Source organism: Rutilus rutilus (genome assembly GCF_951802725.1).
Source record: "Rutilus rutilus genome assembly, chromosome: 4".
NCBI lineage: Eukaryota > Metazoa > Chordata > Actinopteri > Cypriniformes > Leuciscidae > Rutilus > Rutilus rutilus.
The window spans coordinates 18,060,600-18,080,652 of NC_140212.1; the positions used below are offsets into that span (position 1 = coordinate 18,060,600).

Here is a 20,053-nt window from a genome sequence, read left to right on the forward strand (position 1 = left end):
GCAAAATTAATACAAATGCAATAACATATATTTAAAAGGGATGCGAATGCATTTCCCAACTTTAAGTTTTGTTAACTCTCGGAAATGTCCGTCATTTGTGAGCAAACGTTTCCCCGCAATTGACGGAATTTCCAGGCTTTCCGTGTTTTCAGTTATCAGTTAATACTGCTGATAACACTTTCTCCGACAAGTGGATTCGATGATACGTTAAAGGCTATAATGTCTTTGTCCTTCACTTTCACACATATGGGCCGGCAAAATGCAGGCATGAGGGATGTGGTATCTCTCGCCCATACAAATGAATATCTGACCGTGAAAAACATTGCAACTTTACAGTGCTGAAAGGAAAACATTGGCCTTGAGTTCGAAAGAGTCAGTCTCTGTGAAATCCTTTCAACGTATACACACGCATTGACTTTCTGGACACGCAGGGCTACTCCCTGCCTAACAATGCTACTGGCATCCACTTTTGAGGTGGATTTGACTGGGACATCAGCCATTTAAGGAAGAAGTTATTAATATAGACAAATGTATTAATAACATGCACCGGTGAATCGTGCACAATAAGACCAGGAACGTGTATTAAGAAAGTAAACAGGGTCAATTTTGATTACATGATGACTTTAAGGTTGGCTGGTTGTGTGCCACAGCTCCTCACACTCGTTAATCATCCCTTTATCTTCCAGCAATTTCAGGAATGAAACTGCTCTCTGTAAGCGCTGGAGGCATCTCTACCCTCCCTCTCTCTTTCCTGTATTCCTTCCCTTCAGTTTATGTCTCGTGCTCTATGTTAACAGCAGATGTGAGGAACCATTTAAACAGGTCATGGGTCAAAGGGTACAGACTTCCCAAAGTTTGTGTCTGTGAACATTATTGTGGAAAGTTGTAGGAAAGTTTATCTGCTGAAGTAGGGGGAAAAAAACTAAATTAAAAAACAAACTCAATCTTGCCAAACAACTTGCGTTTCATAAATCAAATCAACTACTAGCGATGTAATTTTCCCACATAAAAAAAAAACTTAAAAAAAAAAACTAAATTATAACTTACATTAACTTGACAGACTTCTTTTTTTGCTTATTTGTGTATTTTCTTTTTCATTCTTGGAAAAGCCTATATGGAAGCCTGTTTCTGCCAAAAAAAGCAATTGTAAGATAAAGATTAAAATAATAAATAGTCAATTGTGTGGTATAAAATTGCTATTGTGCAATATAAAGTTGTGGCGTGAGTTTTGCATGAGCAAGAAATGTAAAAAAAATAAATAAAAATCGAGTTCTTTTCAGATATTTGCTTCAATTTGCATCATATTTGCCAAAGCATATTCCTCCATATCGCCAACACCGATCCTCCCACCGATCCTCCAACCCAACCTCCGGTGGGATGGAAAACAAGTTCAGTGAACCCAACACTGGAACACTGATCAGCCCCTCTCTCTCGTCCCGCACACACAATAAGAGCTTCTTTGTGTCCCGGAGGATCTGCTGGAGAGTTCTAAGATCTAAAATTAAGTTAGCCTGTCAAATGACTTCACTTTACTGCAAAGCAAAAAGCCAGAATCCAGAATCCAGAATCAACAACAAAGTTGGCAGCTGAAGTGGCTTACGACAGGCAGAAATGTAGACTGCGCGGTTGGGGATTTAAAGGACAGGTGTTTTATATTCTCACTCGAGTGCGTGTGTGTGTAATGTTTCTCTGGCAGAGAGGTGAGCGGCTTATCACGTAGTGAAGAGAGAGATTAGCAAGTATTCACTCGCTGGAACACGGGCCAGCTGGATGCTGCCCGTCCACCTTTTTATGAGTGTGTGTAATGGGAGACTGATAGCAACACCTTGTCACAGAAGTGCAAGTCCGTGCTTATGGTGAACTCACCTATCAGCGAATTCACCTACAAGTCTTGATGTGAGAAAAGAGGCATATGGGGGGAGCAAGAATACAAAAGAATAAACCTGGGAGCTGAACACAACAGAAAGGCCTGTACACAAACAGAAAAATTCATAGGAGACATTTAGATAGCATAGATAGCATTTAGATATGTCAAAAATTTGATGCCAGTTTAATGTTGTACATCTTTATTTTGAGCATTTTAATTAAAATGGTTAATTTAACTCAATTTAAATCATTTTAAGACTTATTGGGCCCGACCCCCCTGGTTGAGAACCCCCAGCATGCAGTATTTGGGGTGGAGCTTGTAGCGTCATTAAAGGGTTAGTTCATCCAAAAATGAAAATTATCCCATAATTTACTCGCCCTCAAGCCATCCTAGGTGTATATGTCTTTCCTCTTTCAGCCAAACACAATCGGAGTTATATTAAAAAATATCCTGGCTCTTCCAAGCTTTATAATGGGAGGAGTGAATGGTAACTAGGATTTTAAAACCCCAATAAAGTGCATCCATCCATCATAAAAGTAATACATACAGCTCCAGGGGGATTTTGTAAGAAAAATATCCATATTTATAACTTTATCACTGGCTACTGGCCGAAGAGTGACCTCTGACATATTGATGAACACGGAAAGCGCAGAAGATAGAGCAAAACAAAATACCGGTCACAAATTATAAGTCTAAAACCAGAATTTTTTGTACAAATTTAGAATTTAGACGGAAAAAATCGCATTGGGCTACTTTTGACAGGCCATTGGGCTACTTTTATTGCACAGACCAGGCAACCCTATCACATTTTTTACTTTCCCTCCCTTTAAAATAACAGGAACTATTTCACAATAAGACTAAGAACGTTGAAAGTATAAAGGGATCAATATTGGTTTCGTTTTGTCTTTAAATTAAAATAATTACAACAAACTAACCCCCACCCCAAACTCAGTAGGCCTACATATTTTGGCATATTTACAGGAGAGTGAAGTCATTATTTAGTCTCTTCATGAATTATTTATCATTTCGAGGGCATTTTCTCTAACTTAGCGAACTTATGAGCACGTTCGGTTCTGTCTCCAATTAAAGATAAACAAATAACAGACTGTCACACACTATATCAACTGTAAATAGCTGGAAGATGTGAATAGGGAGGAAACTGTGGAGTAAAAAGAGAGAAAAAGAGGGAACGCGGTGAAATTCTCACAACAAAACAAGCGCTCATCAACCGTTGGGAAAAAGACGAGCGGACGTAAGTGGGACAGCGGCAGCGTCTGTGAAGTGCTCGCGCGGCATCAAACTATCCCTCGCGCCCCGCAACACTGCACTTTAAGTGAATTACGTGTCCTGCGCGCGCTCTAAACTGATTTCGGCAACACATGCCACGTAACAAATCAAATTTGAAACAACCCAGATAGAGAGAGAGAGACAGAGGGGGGAAAGAGAAGGGGAGTAAGTCATTGCGCATTCCGATGGTTTAAAAACAGAGACGGAGCGGCGCATGTTTTCAACACTGAGCTCGAGCCATTTCAGTCACATGTCTCTTGCTCATGCACGAGCTGACACTGCGCTGCGGATCATATGCGTTCAATTTAAGGCAATTCTTCTGCTATTTAACGCTCTGATGCGTGAAGTATTAAATTATAAAGGCGGTAAAAACTATAGACTACAAATGTTTCCTTTAAACAAATTAATAGGCCTACCATACACAATTTTTTGCACTAAAATTATATATCTGATAATATCAGATAAAAGATGCATATGCCCATTAGAACAGAATATAATAGAATGGGGGGGGGGGGGGGGGGGGGGGGGGGTCAGTGGTTGGGAAAGTGTCAAAGGGTTTGGATGTAACATCACACCCCGAATGGTTAAAAATGTCTTGGACACCAGTCATCGGAGGGTTAATGTTCCCATAGCCTACTTTTGAACCCCATAGGCTATATCACACAACAACATCAAATCCATTGTGGATGCGCGTGCACGTGCAACAGACGCGTTTCAGTAGCCTAATGTTGATGTTGATAAAATATGAATGAGCCTTAAATGACCAAGCAAATCAACTGAAATTGTCCTATAATTGAGTTCACCCCAAAGCCACAAATGCTCAGTGTACCGAGTATCAAAGTAACCCAAGTTCTTTAGCCTAATGCATGCCATGCACTATTCTAATTCTAATAATCAGATGTGATATCATGCAGTGGACCGTTACATATAACTACATATTCTCGCAAGGAGTTACACAAAATATTCATTGCTACAATTTCACTCATGCACTGCAAATCAGTCTACGTAACATAACAAAACTCTGAGACGATTCGGACTGTCCGATTACGGAGCACTCAATCCAACGTGTTTATTTCCCCGAGGCGTTTGAGCACTGGCACAATGAATGCAGTTAAAAGCAAAAAAAAAAAAAAAAAAAAAACATTAGCACCATCAGCCCCGTTATCTGATCGCTGATAACACAGCGCGAGGCGCAAACACACTACCGCGTGCCCTATTTGTCAACACGCTCTCGCCGAACAAGATGACAGAAGAGAGCTGAAGAAGCAAAGAGATAAACAGCTAAACGCTTACATCCTCTCTCCGGCGCTCAACAATCGTCCCTCCACCATCATCTCGGGTAGAAAATCCAGATTGTAGGACGAAGTCATGTTCAGGCTGACCGTGTTGTGCGCCGCGGACTGGATAACGCCCGCCCTCCGCGCGAGCTGCCTGCCGAGTTTGGGCGCGCGAGACAGAGAGGGACAGGTGCAGCAGCGCGAGCGGCACTGCTGGGCACACACACACACACACACTAACTGCGCTTGTCACATTCTTTTCCTCTCACCCATCAGACTGTTTTTCCTCAACAATCCCTTTAACAAAAAGAAATCCCTTCAATTCAGACAACTATCGTTCCGGAGCGTAGAGCACCGGGAGGGGAGAGGCGTGGCTGCTCGCGCTGCAGCGAGTTTTTAACCAATGCATCTCTGAGCCATATCAACCGGTCTGTTCTATATTAAAGAATGACTTAATGAAAGTATCTAAACCCGTATGACTGACTTTCATTTTAGGGACCACAAAAATAGATATTCTTAAGAATGTTCACGCAGCTCCTATCCATACAATGGAAGTAGACGGGGACTGGAGCTGTCAAGCTCCAAAATGGACCAAAAACACAAAACTGGTCCATATGAATCTGCTGAAAACATTGCCTTTCACAACAGGGCAATACAATTCACATGCATTCAAATATGGCGCATACAGATGCATTCTCTTTTCTTTTTTTTTAAGTTCAACATCTCCAGTCCCATTTCATTTTCATTGTAGCCATCACAAAATAACTGTCTTCTTTTGTGTTCCACAGATGAAACAAACAACCCAGTATTTTTCATCTTTGGGTGCAAACTAAGACATATAGACTAACCAAATTTAGATTAAGAGATAATAAACACACCTTTATTTAAAGATTTATTGCATCAGAATATTTACTGCATCGAACAAAGAATTCAATTCGAGGCACATCACCATTTTACAGTGCTCATCCTTTCATGCGTAAGAAAGAGTACATTTTCTTTTTTGTTTTCCCCTTGCATGCCCCCAGGGGAAGGGGGTCTCGAGCTGCAGCTCTACAGAGCACGTGCAGGAACTAGGTCATGGGAAACACTCATGCTTAATGCGTATATATACACACAAATGATGCACGGGGAAGAAGAAGATGTTGTGCCTTGCATTCTGTAGAACATGACAACATAAAATAAGAAGATCTTTAGATATGCGGCCTAAATTAGCAACCATTAAAAAAGTGCCTTGTCTTGCAGTTTGTCGTCTGTAACAACATATTACAGCCAAAAGCTTCGGAACAAAAACAAAAAGCCATAATGGACCATGCCTGTCCTTATAGACCAAGTGCAATGAAGGATTTCAGCTGTCATTAAAAAGCAGTTGCGCAGCATTTAAGTGCCATAACCAGCAACAAATGGCCACATTAAACCAGAAGAAAACAGATTCGGCAAATTGTGATAAACAAAACATGTGTTGTGCTCTGTTATGACCTGTAGCCAAACAAAGTGCTAGTATTTGCATGTGTTCAAGGGTGGTGTTTGTGCATGCAAGGATGCACAATCAATATTTCCTTCTTACGGTAACATTCATGAGAAAACAGAAGACGAAACTAACCCTAGAGCCAGATCCTTAGAGACAGTTTAGACATAGGCTACGATTTCTGTAATGATTTTACACAAATTATTATAATATACAAGCCGGTGGGGTCATCTTTCCCTCTAAGAAACACTTGTGAATGCCGCCTCCAGCTTGGACAGTCAAGCAGAGGTGACTCATAAAATACGAAATAAATAAAGTAGGTAATATACAATAATTCCGACATTATTCGAGTCAATATATAAAGGCCTAAAACCACAAACACAAACTAATACTTCTCACTGACCTAAAATATCAATTTGTGCATCAATTACATACAAAACAAAATACATTTTGGTGGTGGTGGGGAGAGAGAGAGAGAGAGAGAGAGAGAGAGAAAGAGAGAGAGAGAGAGAGAGAGAGAGAGAGAGAGAGAGAGAGAGAGAGAGAGAGAGAGAGAGAAATGCATTGTGAGTTCTGGAAAGGTTTATAAACATTACTCTGTTCTCACACAATGCAATATCTACTATCTTGAGCAAATATACATTATAATGGATTGTGCAATAAAGAAGCAATTTACGGATGCTCGGCACTGCGGTTACGCATGTTATGAAGATGATAAATTCACTAAATGGGCTTCTATTCGGAGAGAAATTCAGCGGTGAACCCAAAGCTTAGAGGACAGAAATAGGGGTGAACATGAAGGAAAGGCTACAAACACAATGCTAACAAAGAATACAAACATCTTACTTGTAATTTTGTGTGATGTCTTTTTTCAATTAAACTCCCAAACTGACTTGAGAGCTAAAACACTGTTAAAAAATATTGTTTAACTTAAAAAAGTAAGTTACCTGGTTGCCTAAAAATGTTTAAGTTCATTGAAATAAAAAATGAGTGAATTCAATGAAGGATATTAAAAAAATAAATAAAATAAAAACACTGAGATAGCATATTGTATTATGTACAGTCATGCCAATAAAGCAATTTTGAATTTGAATTTGATAGCAAATCATCTACAGTGTAACTACATTACTATACATAACCTGCTCACAAGTAAACATGCACGGTTTACGGTAACTTTATTTAACTGTGTCATTGTTACAGTTGCTATAGCGATAACTTTGATTTATGCATAATTACATGCAACTCCAAACCAAACCCTAATCCTAACACTACAGTAAGTACATGTGGTTAATATTACACCGTAAAACAAAGTGTAACCTTGTTTACTAGCCTTACAAGTTTTAAGGACCTAAAACCCAGCAGGATTTAGGGGCAAATGCAGAGCCAATTTTTCCACTCCAGAACCGACTTTTCTGCTGTGGAAAAACACTGAACAGTTCTGTATCAGGCTCTGGCACACTGTACGTGGAAAAGGGGCAACAAGGATAGAAGAGATTTCTCAGGGCATCCATTTTCCTGATATCTGGCAGGTTGTAGGGACAATTTGCGTGTGGTATTAGGCGGCTTTAGCAGCTCGGAACATTAACACACCACAGACCTTCATGTCGCTCCCTGAACATCCTTCAATCTTTCCGGCTTCCTCTTCTGTGTCCTTCTCTTGGGGTTAAGAAGTCTGATGAAAGCACTTAAGGGCTGATATAATTCTCTCTTGCAGAAGATAATGGAATTTAGCCACAAGACGTCTTTCATTTGGGGTTTCTTTCTTTCTCGCTGTCGCGCTCTCTCTCTCACACTCTCAGGTCAAAGGTTTCCCTGTTCTTCCTCCAGCGGTTGTTATTGTTACCCTTTTACCTCTTTCTGTTTTTTTTTTTGTCATTTTTTTTCTTCTTTTCCTCACCTCCTCCCCAGGGGTTTCAGGGTTATAGCCTGAATATTTTCTATTGCCGTCAACCTGTTTACTGCATTACTGTTGCCTCGCATTACTGTGAGTAGAGAGTTGCCAGCGGTTATTTTAATGACAGTAGACCATTGCGAACACACACATAAAGCGGCAATATGAATAACCTGAATTTTTCCTGCTAAAACTACACGCCGGAGGATTAAGTGAGGTGAAACTATACGGTAGTCCAACATCCCTGTCGACCCTGGAACAACATTCCAATCAACCAATCAGATTTGAGGGATATGTTTACAGTTAATGTCAATTATGGGCATACAACAAGGTTTAGGGGCTTCTACACCATTCTTATTCACCCATCATTTCCCTACGATTTCAGGGATAAGTTATGCGTCACATTTCTGGCAGCCGCTGTCTGACGATTTTGCTAAATCTTTGAATCGTCAGTCACACGTAGCTTCACATAAGTGATGGTTGAAATATTGTGTAGTTAATCTGGTGAATTATATTGATAACCTCTAGAAAATATGTCATTACTTTGGCATAAAGGCCCAGGCCTGAGCTCCCAATGTCCTCGCATCCTAGTTACGCCCCTCTTCTGCCTGATTTTCTTGGGGTCCTTGTTCTTTGTGTTCTCTCTCTCTCTCTCTCTCTCTCTCTCTCACCTTCTTTCTCTCTTTCTCTATGCCTCTCCCTCTTGGGTCTGGACCCAGCTGGCCTATAACACGTATTGATTGACCATGTAGGAGGAGAGCAAGGAGACAAGAGAGAAAGAGAGAGCCCGGCAGGCTGCAATACACTGAGACAAAAATAGTACACCAGGAGTTCAAACCGCACAGAGAGAGAGAGAGAGAGAGAGAGAGAGAGAGAGAGAGAGAGAGAGAGAGAGAGAGAGGGGTGGGGGCAGGGAAGGTAGTTAGATGGAGAATAAGACGAAGGAGGACAGGCTAACGATGGCAGATATGGGGCGGGATAAAATACTCCATGTATTAGGGGAGGTCTTAAGAAAATCGAGGAAGCATAGCAGCCACAAAGGGAGGTTCTTGTGAGCAACTTAAAATGACAAATGCTCTCCTTCTCCATCGCTGTTTTTTTCGCTGAGTTTTTAGAATGGAACGACTAAGCCTAATAACTGCTAACATCCCTTACAGCACCTCTAAAAAACAAAAGACTCAAAACGGTAGAAGTCAGCATAGCCCGATTGTAAAAACGTGATTCTAGCAACATTTTTGCAAAAATTTACCTTTAAATCCAATTAACTGAAAAGAAACCTAGAGGCAGCAACAACTTTTTCACACAACTTACGATTACAGGGGCAGACTACAGATCAATAAATACTTATTTTCATATGGTCCCTTGCACAATACCACGGTATGTTATGACCTCAAAACACTGTAAACTATATTTTGATGTTTACATCACATAATCAGCTCGGTAGTAAAAAAAAAACAAAAAAAAAACACGTATAATTCAAATTGGATGAGCCATATTTATATCCAGTATATGCACACCACATATCAGTCGAATTCATGCAGAAAACTGCGCATTGCTTGACAACCGTAAACATCTATCCTGCGGTCCTGCTTGGTGACAGAAATGTAGATATATTGCGGTAACAAAATCTATACCGTATGATGCATTTGTTGCACAATATATACGTCAGCCCTAGCATTTTAGCCGTGTACATACATGCACGTAGATGGACATAAGGGCTGCCAGCAGTATGTCAGAAGAGTCTGTTTGGTCTCATGAATATTTGATTAACTCATGGATTATGTAAAGCAGTGAGCGTGCTCATTTGGGTGAGAGCACACACATACATATGCATACTCTCAGTTACGGTCTAATTCATAGGCTACTATACAGATATTTTGGGTCAGGTCATATCAGATCAGCACACACAGACATATACTGTATACACACATGACCTAATGAATTAGTGATGTTTTAATTGTCTCTAAAGCTTCCATTTCACTATATCAGACAAATGACAGACCGGAAGTCATATCACAGGAACTGCGTGAAAGTTCTAGACCAGATGCAAAGAATTCTAATTGAAATGACAAAGTGAGAATTACCACTCTACACTATTCCATTAAAATTGTCCAAAATAATCCCTTTACATAACAATTACATTGATTAGACTTAGAAATCCTAATATGCTTTTCTTGTGATTTTGACATTTATTTTATCATGGTGAATAAGTGAAGAGTAAAAGCTACTTCACGACCAATTTGAAAGTTCTGTGAGACTACCACTAGGGGACCAACTGCGACAACCATGCGCGAATGTCAGAGATATTACACGTTAAGATGGCTTAAGGCTTGATTCGGTTCACAAAATATGTCTGAATGAATTGTTTATGAATTTGAATAATCCAGTTATCGAGTTTAACTCAGTGTCTCAATGATTTGGTCGCAACGGTTAAAAGATTATGAGAGGGGAAGATTATCATTGAATAATTATATGAATTAATGCACAATAGTGTATAGTACACAATTGTTTTTAGATTCTGCATTGGAGCTTGAAAGCCTTTTGTGTTCAATGGAAGTCTTTGCATTGGTACAATATTATGGAGAGAATCTTGAGTCAACAATGCATTTGAACTGTCAACATGTTTCTAACTACCTATCTGAATAACAACACATGTGGTTTAATGACACATTTGACTGTAACTATCATCCACTTGAGTATTGTGGTTTGCTAGAGAGTGCATGTAAGCCTGTCACTGTAATCTGGGATCACTAGCCTGGCTAATCTTCTACATTAACTCGACCCCAGTTGTTTACATTATCACCATGGCAACCAGCAGCAATGCTATTATGACATCACATGATATCAACAGCATGTCGTATTGCTTTAGACTCCCCTAATATTCATTTCTGTCATATTGATCTAGAACTAAATCTGTCTCCTAAATCATAAAACCATCTAACATTCAAACTAAAGGCCCGTTTCTGCTTCCCGCTATCCCAGAATGCCAACCTCGGAGGGATTGTTGCCCAGTGCAGTGAACCTTACTGGTTTAATTGAACAGGTCTTGTGTAGCAAAATTGGAGTTTAAATAAATTTGCCATTTCTCTCCAAGTCCTACATTCATTAAAGAGCCTTTTTCTCCTTTCCTTTCTCTATCCATCTCCCCCCGTTCCTTTGTTTCAACATCCCTCCCCCCGTTTCCCTCATTAAAGCGGGACCCTGAGAGCGCTGGTCACTGCTTCTCATTTATTTTCATTTGAAACTCGAGCAGCTTCGCTGAGCCACAGCTCGACGCTGGGCACCTTGGGACAGGTCATTCTCCTACAACACAAAACCACCCATTTCTGCAACACGCTCGCACACATATCCCAGAATGCACAGTGACAGCAGGCTGTCGCCACAGCCACACACAGACACAACCGCCATCGCCTTGTTTTACCATAATGAAAGGCTTTCCAAGCCACTAATTGCTGAGTACAAACTCCAATGTTTGTAGCGGAAAGTCGGCAGTGCTGTACGAGTGGTTTTAGGAAGAAAGTGGAAGCTTTTATGACAGTCCGTTAAGAACCGACCTGGTGTTATCCGTGATTGCTTAACCCTTAAATTTCCTGTACGAAACACATCATTTATAGCTTTGTCAGCTAAAGTCAAACTCATACAAGCTCCACTTGATAACCTAGTGGGCTGCCTACCTACACAACATCATAAATTTAAACATGACTATGATAACTGAAAATGCTGTCTAAACAGGCAGCTCTTCAGGTTTTTGTCCAAACATGATGTCTAGGCTGGCAGTTTATCAGGTTTTGAGACTGAATAAAAGAAACGTTTCAGATATGTTCAAAATCGGTTATATTACACCTTACTTTCAATAGTAAATAAAGTCATTGAATTTCTAGACATCATTACAGTACATTCGGCATCATACGGATTGAAGTTGAAACTCAGCGGCATAAATCGATGTGAGTCCTCAGCGAACGAAACATTACATCAACCGCCAGAGGCACACGCAATAGATTCTTTTACAGTCCCAGCATGTATGGTTTTCCCTTTGAATGTGGCCCTTCGTGTAGCTCCATAAATAATTTTTGCATCAAATAACGATAAACGTTCTCAAGTCCATAGGCTCAGTCCCAGTCGCGTTGGGGTACATTTGTTAATATTTGGTCGTATTTGTCTGAGCATGCTTGTGTGTGATGGTTATGGCACGCTTACATTTGACATTTCTTTATTGGAGGAGGTTGAGTTATAGCCAAGGTATGTGTGTGTGTTACAAGAAGACCTGACCGCAGTCATTGGAGAGATTCATGTTCCTTGGGGGCTATTTTAAAAGCCATTGAGCACAAGTACAATGAATGAGTAAAAGGCCATAAATCTACTCTTTAAACCAACATGGCCGCCTCTCTGGCCCAACTAATGCCCTCACACCCCATTACACTCCGCACATTAAAAGCCCGCGTTATTAACTGCCCATAACCCTGGCATAAAAACCAACCCGACACGGCCCGATTAGCACCCTTCTCCAGTTTTAAAAAATGGCCAGAGACAGAGATGAGAAGAGAGGTAGAAAGCAAGCCACAAAGTGAGTGACAGCCTCATTGTTGGGGCGTCCCATTGTTGAGAATGCTTTCAGCGCTACCCTCCTTGCATCTCTCCACCGAATGCTCCCCTCCATCCCTCTCCAGACCCCCCCACCCTTTTAAATCCAATCGTCAGAGAGGCGTGCAAACAAAAGCAGACATCTTTCTAGTGGCGGGACGGGGCTTAACCCCTCCTGCTCATCCCTCTCTTTGTTTAATGCGATTATTACATCCAAACAAACTCAGAATTTAGGTCTTCGCAAGTATGTTTGCGCACTTAAATGTACGCGTATATACTAAGGTGAATTATTACGGATTAAGAACGCTTGTACGGAATCGCGACCGCAATAAGTGCAATAAGGGAGGACAATGATTTGCATGCACAATTTTATTATAATACATTTGATTTCTCTTTCTGTCACACTGTTTCGCTTGCACACACGCGCATTATCCTGTGTGCACGTACACGCATCTTTCAACACTTATCTATAGCTGTATCAACTCTTCAGTTTTTAAAGAGGCTCCAAACGAACCGTAGGGGATGAGAAACAAGAGAGGGGAACATTGCAAGCTGTGCATTTTTACGGTTGGCAAGACGAGTGCCGACGGTACAGCACAGCAGGGTCCCGCAATTTTACGAAAACACAACTGCATGCAAGCACAGCTCAAACGGCCTACAATCGGCATGTCAAACGAACCAAGCCAACAAAACCGCAGGCTTCCCTCAACCAAACATTCCTGAAATGGCTCTCCGCATGCCTGCAGCTATGAACGGAAAACCTTTCGGAGATACCCTGATCTGTGTGTGTGTGTGTGTGTGTGTGTGCATGTATGTCTTTGTGTTCTGTCCAGGGACAGCGTTACCTCAGCAGCAGTTCTTCTGTGCTCCTCATGGAGACAGCGCTGTTCGCGGTAGATGGGTATCGCATGCTGTCCACACACACACTCGGCACAAAGCCCAGCTCAGACGAGTGCTCCAACATCGCCGTTACTCCGAATGCAAGCATGCACTACACACGCACACGATCCTTGTGCTTTCAGTTGTGGCGGGTGTACGCTGGCCCTTTCTCTGGCATCTGAATCCTCTCTCTCTCTCTCTCTCTGTCTCGCAGTAACACTCCCACCCATCCACCCTCACTGGCTCCCTCCTCCTTCCTCTTGTCCCTCCCCTCCTCCCGATTCACTGGGCTGTGATAACCCTTTCTGACAGCTCATGTTGTTTTTGGGCCACAGCTAGTGCTGTTAGCCTGGTGCTGGCTAGCATTGGGAAGCCTGCTGTTGTCCAGGATGCCCAACACCCCAGAGGACAGCTCGTATCTTGTATCCATATGAGAATAACAACTAAAGAAGTGCTGTTTAAACAATTAGAAAAAGCCAAAACTCTATATTTGGTACTACAATTTCATCTATCTCAAGAGCATTCACCTTTGTCCTAATTTTATTTGTCAACATAGGCAAAAAGGAAAAGTTGCAGAGATCGGATGCAAGAATGTGCCTTCTGTGAATGACTCCAAGCACGTTAAAATAGGGTCTTCTTTATATATCAATGGTGAAGAACCGAAAGCTAAGTGAAATAAACGAGTGTGCATAAAGAGTGATTCGCTTAAAGCGGTGTCTCTCAACTTCAGTCCTCAGGACCCTCTTCCCAGAATGTTTTAAATGTCTCTCTATTTAACGCACTACAAGCTGATGAGTTGAATCAGGTGTTTTAATAAGTGAGACATCTTCTGGGAGGTGGGTTTCCAGGACTAGAATTGAGACACACTGGCTTAACCCTTAAATGCATAAATGTTTCACCAATCAGTATTGCATATTCTGTTTTTTAAGGTCCTGGATCTGTATCTAACACGGATGGACCTACCTGTCGTGATAATGTAAAACTCTCCTGATATTAGAGTAACAATTACAGAAGAATAAAACAAAGCATATTTTGTTACCTTTTGGAGCTAGGAAGGGTTCAGTTTGAGCAGATGTTTTATACCATCATCACTGTCCTCGTTAGAGCTCATTTCCCAGCACATTCAGCATCTGGCTCATATTTGCCATCTCAAACATATTCTTAAAACTATAATTTACAAAATACTCAAAATCAACATTTTAATCACTGACAGCTTCTTGACAGATCCACCATCAAGTGACAGTGACACTAATTTTTGATTGCGTTGCTCTGCAGTGAATCACTGAACCATTTCAAGTTTTGCTGATGATACTTCCTATTCTTTTGTTTTCTGCCTGCAGTAACTATGAGTGAAACATCACTTCATCATTGATATCAGACATTGACACATGAATTGCACTTATTCAATCATCAAAGATTAGATTATTGTTGTGCAGGAAAAAACATACTCACACCTCGGCACGTTAGTCGTTAGTAAATCATAAATGAATGGGAAAATAGCCATTCTTTTGTAAAAAAATAAATAAAATCTTGTTATATTGTTTATAATAAATTGATTTCGGAATACTAAGAAGGTAAGGGTAGTGAATGACGTCCCACATCACTAAAGACCTGAGGTATGCGTTTAAGAGTCAAAGGATAACTTTGACGATGTTTAACCAGCTTTGTCTTGTTACAATGTTAGTAGTATATAAATAGACAATTTGTACTCTTTCAATATGGTACCTAAATATAGCAGTTTATTTGTCAGCAAATGTCAGCCAGATGACGCAAAAAACAGGGCCCAGGTAATGTGGAGAAAGAATACACTTTCAAGAATACAATTGTAACAACACAAAGTTGGTTGGAAAACAGCAAAGTTGTCTTTTAACAGAAAATCACCACGGTAAGAAAATAATGGGTACTGTGTTAAAATCGTAAAAGGGTTATATAAACTGAACTTGTCTTCACTTGGTCTGAGCGGTTTCACTGTTTAGCGTGCCAAGTTTTGAGGCATGCTTCCAGGTTAGGGTATACATCATTGCTACTCATGCTGTTTTTTTTCTTCTTCCTCTCAGAGACAACACTACAGGCTTTTTGAGGACCATTGTTTTGATAAATTAGTCCTGCGGTGGGAAAGCAGAAAATCACCAGGGACGTGGATTAGTTTAAACGAGGGTTCTGAGTGTGTGTTGTATGTGCAATTCTAAGAAGCCCATTTGTCCTCCCAATAGGAACATTTTGTTAAATAGTCACACTCATCTGAAAATAACCTCTTGTCATTGCTCTTTCTTTTCACCATCTGTTCCTACCCCTCCATCTCGCTCTCATTCTCTCCATTCCAGAAAAACATATTTACCTCTTCTCTCTTTAAATGTCTCCTCCTTTCTCAAGTTTCTCACTCTCTCTCCCTCTTCCAAATGTCTTCCAGATACGCCTGTTTAAAAATGCATTGTGTTTATTACGGCTTATGAATGTTTAATCACGAGAAAAACACATCAGAGGATCAAGGGCACCGATTCATTAAAGGACAAAATTTTGTGTTGCACCTTGCACAATTGGCTACGATCATTCATAACACTTGCAATAATTGGCAAAGTAATTTGTTTACCAAACACCTGCGGTCCTGAGGTGCCCCGTTAATGTCCTATAACTGTACCTGCAATAGTTGCAGATCCCATCACTTCAAAAAAGAGGTTTCCTTCAACGCTGATCTGCATTATAGTGACCATACTGATTTCAATTACAGATGTCATGCAAATAAAATTGGTTAGAGGCGTAAAACAACCAGTTCCAAATGTCTCTCTGCTCCATCTGCCACCTCCTTTTCTTTCTCTCTTTCTGTGTTTCTCTACCGTCAGCCCCTCTGCCAGTCTCACATGTGCTAGTCACTGTAAATGTAATGGTTGTCCAGCAGCGAGTGTTTCTGAGTGGCAGGCATATAGTCAGATGTGGGCAGGGAACTTAACGGCTAGATGAAAATGCCAAATGTATTACCGATCAATTCTAGTTCACACTGTTTTTCACTGCAACTCGCGGGGGGGTATTTTTTGGCATTTGTTTTGCAACATGAAACTCTACGTCTGTCTGCGTGAGGGTTGAAGTCGAGCTGCTACTGACAGCCAAAGACAAAATATATGCCAGGCATGATCACTGGTTTCATATGATCTCTGGCAATGGTATTTGATTAGCTGCGTCTGAGGATGATGCCTGATCACACACAATTGGTTGAGTCCATAGGGCCCATTATGAGTGATTAGTCCAATATAAGGGAAGTAACGAGAAGCGAAGCAAAGAGACGAAATTAGAAAAAGAATAAGTTAAAATTAGATTAGAAAGATGAGACAAGATGAAATAAATTGAGAAAAGAACAGATAAAATAAGGCAACAGAAAAAAGAATAGAGAAGAGATGACAAGAGATGAGACAAGACGAGATAAAATGAGAAGAGAAGAAACAATGAGATACAATTAAATAAGAGAAGTAAAACGAAGAGATGAGACAAGGTGAGACAAAATGAGAAAATGGATGAGTTGAGGTTAGATGAGACAAGAAGAAAAAAGAATAGAGCAGAGATGAGACAGGGTGAGACAAAATAAGAACAAATGAGATGTGACAAGAAGAGAAAAGAATAGAGAAGAGATGATTAAATAAGACAAGACGAGATCAAATACGAAGAGAAAAGACGAGATGAGACAAAATGAAATGATGAGAAAGTAAAAAGATGAGTACACAATAAGATACTGTGAGAAAAGAGAAGTGGCAAGATGTGAGTAGGCAAAAAAAGGAAAGAGAGGTGACGAGACAAGACAAGACAAAAAAAAAAAAAAAATACAGAGAAAGAGTGGTGGAGGGTGAGAGAGATCTCTGCATGTATAGACAGTGCCCTGGGACAATGTGTGCAGACACACACACTCAAAGCCAAAGCAGGCCGATTATAAAATCATGTACAGTCCATCGCACAAACATAACGTTCTCTGTCAAGTCGTTGTATTGCATTTACAGTTTAATGAAATGACCTAGTTAGAGTATCTTCCTGCTTTCTCTCCCTCTGTGCTTCCCTGCAATATTCAATAGAGTGTTTTTCATTTTTCTTCTCTTATTTGCCTAATTGTCTTGTCTATAACGGTGATTAAAAGGTCAATGTCCAATCACTCCTAGCCATGACAACCCATCTTGAATGGCTGTCTATGTTGCGACTAGTTACTAGGCTGGACTTTTGGGTATTTCATCTCAAAACAGTCCTGAAACTGGGTTTATTGTCCCCTCGGGAGCTTCCAAATACAGTCTTAGCGGGCACACAGGACACATACTCGAGTTCAAAAAGAGTTTTAACAGAACACAAGGGGGTTTCGGATGTGTTTTTAACAACTAGGCTCGTCGCCAGTTATTGATAAGTATGATATTAAAAAGACAGGACATTTTTTCAATGACACAATGGCACGAGATCCATTTTAACTTAGTCTTAGCCTCACTCGCAGTATGTTCACTGACCAAAGCACCATTTTAAGTCATTAAGTCTACTATTACATGATAATAATAGTGTAATAATAGTGTAATAAGCATAAATTGGATTTGTCACTTTAAATGTCAATCAGACAGTCTCATTCCATCTAAGTGGACAATTTTTGGCCAAAATAAGCTCTCTCAATACTGTTCAATGGAAAGTTACAAGCTACATAAAGGGTGATATAATAATATAATAACCCCCTAACAGGGTGATCAGGACCTTAACAGAGTAATTTTACCTGAAAATTATCTTAAAGCTCAAACCTAACTCAGATTAAGACTAAAGCAAATAATTTCCTCATTGAGGAGAGCTAAAAGATGCAATTTTGATGTGTTGCGCATGACAAGCACAATGGCTGCAAAGTCATCTGTGGCACCATTAAAAGTGAGACTTTGCAAGTTTGTGTGCGTGTTTCTTTAAGTTTCTTTAAGGTCAGGCCTGATGCAATTCACAGAGGTTCTGTCTTTATTAATAAATGTTATCTAGCCTTAAAAAAGATGGCATATCAAAGGAATATCCCAGCGAGTGGAGAGAGGGACAACGAGAGATAAACCTAAGGTGTTTTGTCTGAACATGAGAGTTCTTGAGCTAACATTAATAAAATAAGGATTATGTGATGCCAGCGCTGTGCCATTTCACCTATCCAAAACCGCACTTGGCTCTCTTTGACCAGCACTCTCGGATTATTTTACCTTGTTTTGTCTCTCTCTCAGGTCCAAAAACCTCATGTCTCTATCAGAATGCAGTCCACGTGGGAACCTCAGAAAAAAGGAAGACCCTCAATTCATTCTCTCTTTCTGTCTCTCGTTCTGCAGGAGGAATGCACCAAAACACAGATGAATAATTTAGATTTTTTTTTTTTAAAGAAAAGGTTTGACGCAGCAGAAGAAAGAGCTGCTATAAAACATGCATGAGATACACGCGTCCACAATCAGATTGCTGATATGAAGAATTAATCTTATCTTTAAAACACGGCAGGACCACATGAAAGCGCAGCAGAAAACTGTTCGTAAGTTTTTGGCTTTCGGATAACCCTATTACGGGGATGAGATGAGATAGATCTCCTGCATTGTTCCAGCGACAATGTTATTATGGCCAATCAAATACAAACAGTGCCTTAATTCGAAGACGACCAATCAACAGAGATTAAAGACACAAAGGCACAATCCATGAATGGCAGTTAGAGTGAAGCGTTCAATGAGTGCTAATGTCAGCGTGACTATTCATGATCCTGTTGCCGGTAGATCAAAGGTTTGGCAGGAACTGTGTGTGTGTGTGTGTGTAAGGAGAAGGAAGGAGATCATAAGAAACTAAAGAGCTTGTTAATCTTTGAAAGTTGGTTTGTGTCTTGTAGACATATAGTAGAGGCAAGACAAAAATATTCATATGAAAACATAGGTAATTTAGTGTTATTAATTGTAGCAAATATAATGTGATAAAAAATTAATGCATTTAATAAATTCATTTCAGAATAAGGGATATTCTTACCACTGGAGCCACTGATATGATCAGAGAAATTTAAGTTATTCACATAGAGCATCTTCTTTCTTTCTTAGAAGAGGTTTTGAAGGTGTCAATGCTCAATGCACTTTCAAACTTCGATGTTCTTTTAACTTATGTTTTAATGCATGGCACACAGTGAGACACAATGAAACAACCAAATAAAATAAAATAAAACCCAAGCCAAAAACTGGTACTTTTAGAATGGTTAACCCATAGATGTTCATCTAATCACAAAGCTCATACACACACAGTTTGAGCTGCACCAGTGAGGATTTTTTTCTCCTTGTCCTCCCTCTCACACATGCACACGTGCTTGAACTTCCAAGCGGCACCTAGAATAAGACAGCCAGTCGGGCATGTTCTATTTTGAGCTATTAGCAGACAGAAATTAATTTGTCACCTTCCATTAGAGGCCTGATTCTGGAGTTCTGTCTCCTCAATTATTTCCTCAACACACATACACACAGCAAAAGCCATTTTCCCCCACTATTTATATGGAAAATGTTTTGCTTGGATAGATGATTTTTCTTCTTCTACATTGTTATTGTATTCAGGTCCATATTTGCTCTTGACTGAACTCTGTACGTGTGTGTGTGTGTGTGTGTTTGTGTAAGTGTGTGTACGTGTTTGTGTGTGCTTCCAAATTGAAATAAGGACTATTGTGCTTTTGGATGCGGATTTGTCTGTGTAGACACTTCAAAGCCAGCGCGCTCTCTCAAAGAATGACAGAAAAACAGAAGAGGTAGAGTATCTGTTCATTAGGATGTTAATGAGAGAGAGACAGAAAACACAACTCTTTCTTTTTTCTTCCTGGG

At 40.3% G+C, this 20,053-nt stretch overlaps 1 protein-coding gene across 50 annotated transcripts in view; it reads right to left on the reverse strand.

Moving 5' to 3' along the window:
* The window catches only part of celf2 (cugbp, Elav-like family member 2), a 140,782-nt gene that overhangs the window by 73,343 nt on the left and 47,386 nt on the right, over nt 1-20,053 (reverse strand). For 17 of the 50 annotated variants that reach the window (XM_084407793.1, XM_084407787.1, XM_084407789.1 and 14 more), the window contains exon 1: nt 13,214-13,505. The exons of 16 other annotated variants lie outside the window; for them this stretch is intronic. In XM_084407793.1, coding sequence (XP_084263919.1) covers nt 13,214-13,356 — 143 coding nt within the window. In that variant the 5' untranslated portion in view covers nt 13,357-13,505. Of the gene's footprint in view, nt 1-4,447; nt 4,845-13,213; nt 13,506-20,053 lie in introns of those variants that run through there. 17 more of the 50 variants (XM_084407811.1, XM_084407803.1, XM_084407799.1 and 14 more) reach the window with 7 other exon arrangements.